The following is a 2,223-nucleotide window of genomic DNA, read 5'->3' on the forward strand; positions in this document are numbered from 1 at the left end:
CAATTTAATATTTTATATAAACTATTAAAATTTAATGACAAAATGATTTTATTCAACAAACCATAAAGATATCGGAACATTATATTTCATATTTGGAATATGATCAGGAATAATCGGAACATCTTTAAGATTAATTATTCGATTAGAATTAGGAACTCCAATATCAATAATCAATAATGACCAAATTTATAATTCAATTATTACAGCTCATGCATTAATTATAATTTTTTTTATAGTTATACCATTCATAATTGGAGGATTTGAAAATTGATTAATCCCATTAATATTAGGAGCCCCTGATATAGCTTTCCCACGAATAAATAATATAAGATTCTGACTTCTTCCACCATCTTTATTATTATTATTATTAAGAAATAATAATGACATAGGAGTAGGAACAGAATGAACTATATACCCACCATTATCATCAACTATAGGTCATAACTCATCATCAGTAGATTTTGCCATCTTTTCCTTACATATTGCTGGAATTTCATCAATCATAGGAGCAATTAACTCTATTGTAACTATTTTAAATATACATATTAAAGTTCACTCATTAAATTTTTTACCTATATTTACATGATCAGTTTTAATCACAGCAATTCTATTACTATTATCTTTACCAGTCTTAGCAGGAGCAATCACCATACTATTAACTGATCGAAATTTAAATACATCTTTCTTTGATCCTTTAGGAGGAGGTGATCCAATTCTATTCTAACATTTATTTTGATTCTTTGGTCACCCAGAAGTTTACATTTTAATCTTACCAGGATTTGGTATAATTTCACAAATCATTACTAATGAAACAAGAAAAAAAGAAATTTTTGGCTCATTAGGAATAATTTATGCCATAGTATCAATTGGAATTTTAGGTTTTATTGTATGAGCCCACCATATATTTACAGTTGGATTAGACATTGATACACGAGCCTACTTAACTTCAGCAACTATAATTATTGCAGTCCCAACTGGAATTAAAGTATTTAGTTGAATAGCAACAATTTATGGATCTAAATTATAAAAGCTGGTGATTCCGATTACGCGATTGTTAGTGGTGGAATCTTAAGCTTACTTCCCCAAACATCTTATCAACTTTTGGAATTAGGTAATATAATAGTATGCTAGGTATGATTACTTCCAGAACTTGAAAGTAAAGACAAAAAGGCAATATTTTTTTATATTTGTATCATTTCAATGATAAATAAAACAGCAGCAAGTACAATATTTTCTTAATTTATAAATAATTTGTTGTTTTTTTGTTCCATCACTTAGGTTTATTGTCAAAAGACGGGGTAAATAAATCTTTTAATAAGAATGCTTCTGGATTCTCGAGAAGCGAGTCGATAGGAACAAATTTTCCTTCAAAGAGCAAAACATGCAAAGCGAGTTTATGCCGAGGTCATTAATCTTTACGTTGGGAACACAGATGCCATTCCCAGAAACACTTGTAATTTTCCCACAGCCGAATCTCAGGCTCAAATAATGAAACAGACGTTATAAAACTGCGGTCTAAAACCAAGCAACATAGCTTACTTCGAGGCCGATGGTACAGCAATTAAATCGATGGATCTCAATGAATTAAAGGCAATAGATCTTGTTTATGGTCAAGATCGAAGTTTTTTTAATCCTCTTTTAATAGGATCTGTTAAGTCAAACATTGGTTATACATTTAATAATAATGCAATAAATTCGATAATCAAGGTAGGTTTCCTGAAAAGACAGAATTAAATTCAACACAACATAAATTTGGTATAATATTTTACATTAGGTTTTTTTTTTTTAATTTTTAGGTACTAATTGCTATGGAGACCGGAGTTATACCTCCGAATCTTCATTATTCCGAGCCTCCAGTAGAGGCGCAATGTCTTCAGGATCAACGCGTAAAAGTCATTACAAAACCAACACCTTGGACGGATTGTTACGCTGCTGTTAACACGGCAGCTTTAAACGGTTCCTTTTGACAAATTATCCTGAAAAGTCATTCAAAAGAAAAACAGAGGAGAAAGCTTTCATCAAATAATATACCATGACTTTTTGTAGCATCTTGTCGTACTCAGGAAATGATATCATCGATCTTTAATATTGTAAGATATTTATTTTACGACAAAACTGATTAGGCAAAATGATCGTGAATTATATTATTTTTGCATTTAGTTAAAATCGAGCAAAGGAGATGATGAACTAGCTCAATTAATTACTGATATTACTGAGAAACCA

The 2,223-nt window shown here is 30.1% G+C and overlaps 1 protein-coding gene and 1 pseudogene across 1 annotated transcript; both read left to right on the plus strand.

Moving 5' to 3' along the window:
* The first annotated feature begins 68 nt into the window (after positions 1-68).
* On the plus strand, positions 69-909 carry LOC106792731 (annotated as a pseudogene).
* A 638-nt stretch (positions 910-1,547) lies between these two features.
* LOC106792732 (putative inactive phenolphthiocerol synthesis polyketide synthase type I Pks15) lies at positions 1,548-1,967 on the plus strand. The gene is made up of 2 exons (XM_014759233.1): positions 1,548-1,707; positions 1,797-1,967. The coding sequence occupies exons 1-2, from the start codon at positions 1,570-1,572 to the stop codon at positions 1,965-1,967; spliced, it is 309 nt and encodes a 102-aa protein (XP_014614719.1). The 5' UTR covers positions 1,548-1,569.
* Positions 1,968-2,223: the final 256 nt, after the last annotated feature.

This window comes from Polistes canadensis, unplaced genomic scaffold, assembly GCF_001313835.1.
Source record: "Polistes canadensis isolate GaletaPanama2010 unplaced genomic scaffold, ASM131383v1 scaffold_592, whole genome shotgun sequence".
NCBI classification, from domain to species: Eukaryota; Metazoa; Arthropoda; class Insecta; order Hymenoptera; family Vespidae; genus Polistes; species Polistes canadensis.

Coding starts and splice junctions, on each gene's coding strand:
- LOC106792732 (XM_014759233.1), top strand. CDS start 1,570: ATGGATCTCAATGAATTAAAGGCAATAGATCTTGTTTATGGTCAAGAT. Junction 1,708..1,796: donor CAATAAATTCGATAATCAAG/GTAGGTTTCCTG, acceptor TTTAATTTTTAG/GTACTAATTGCTATGGAGAC.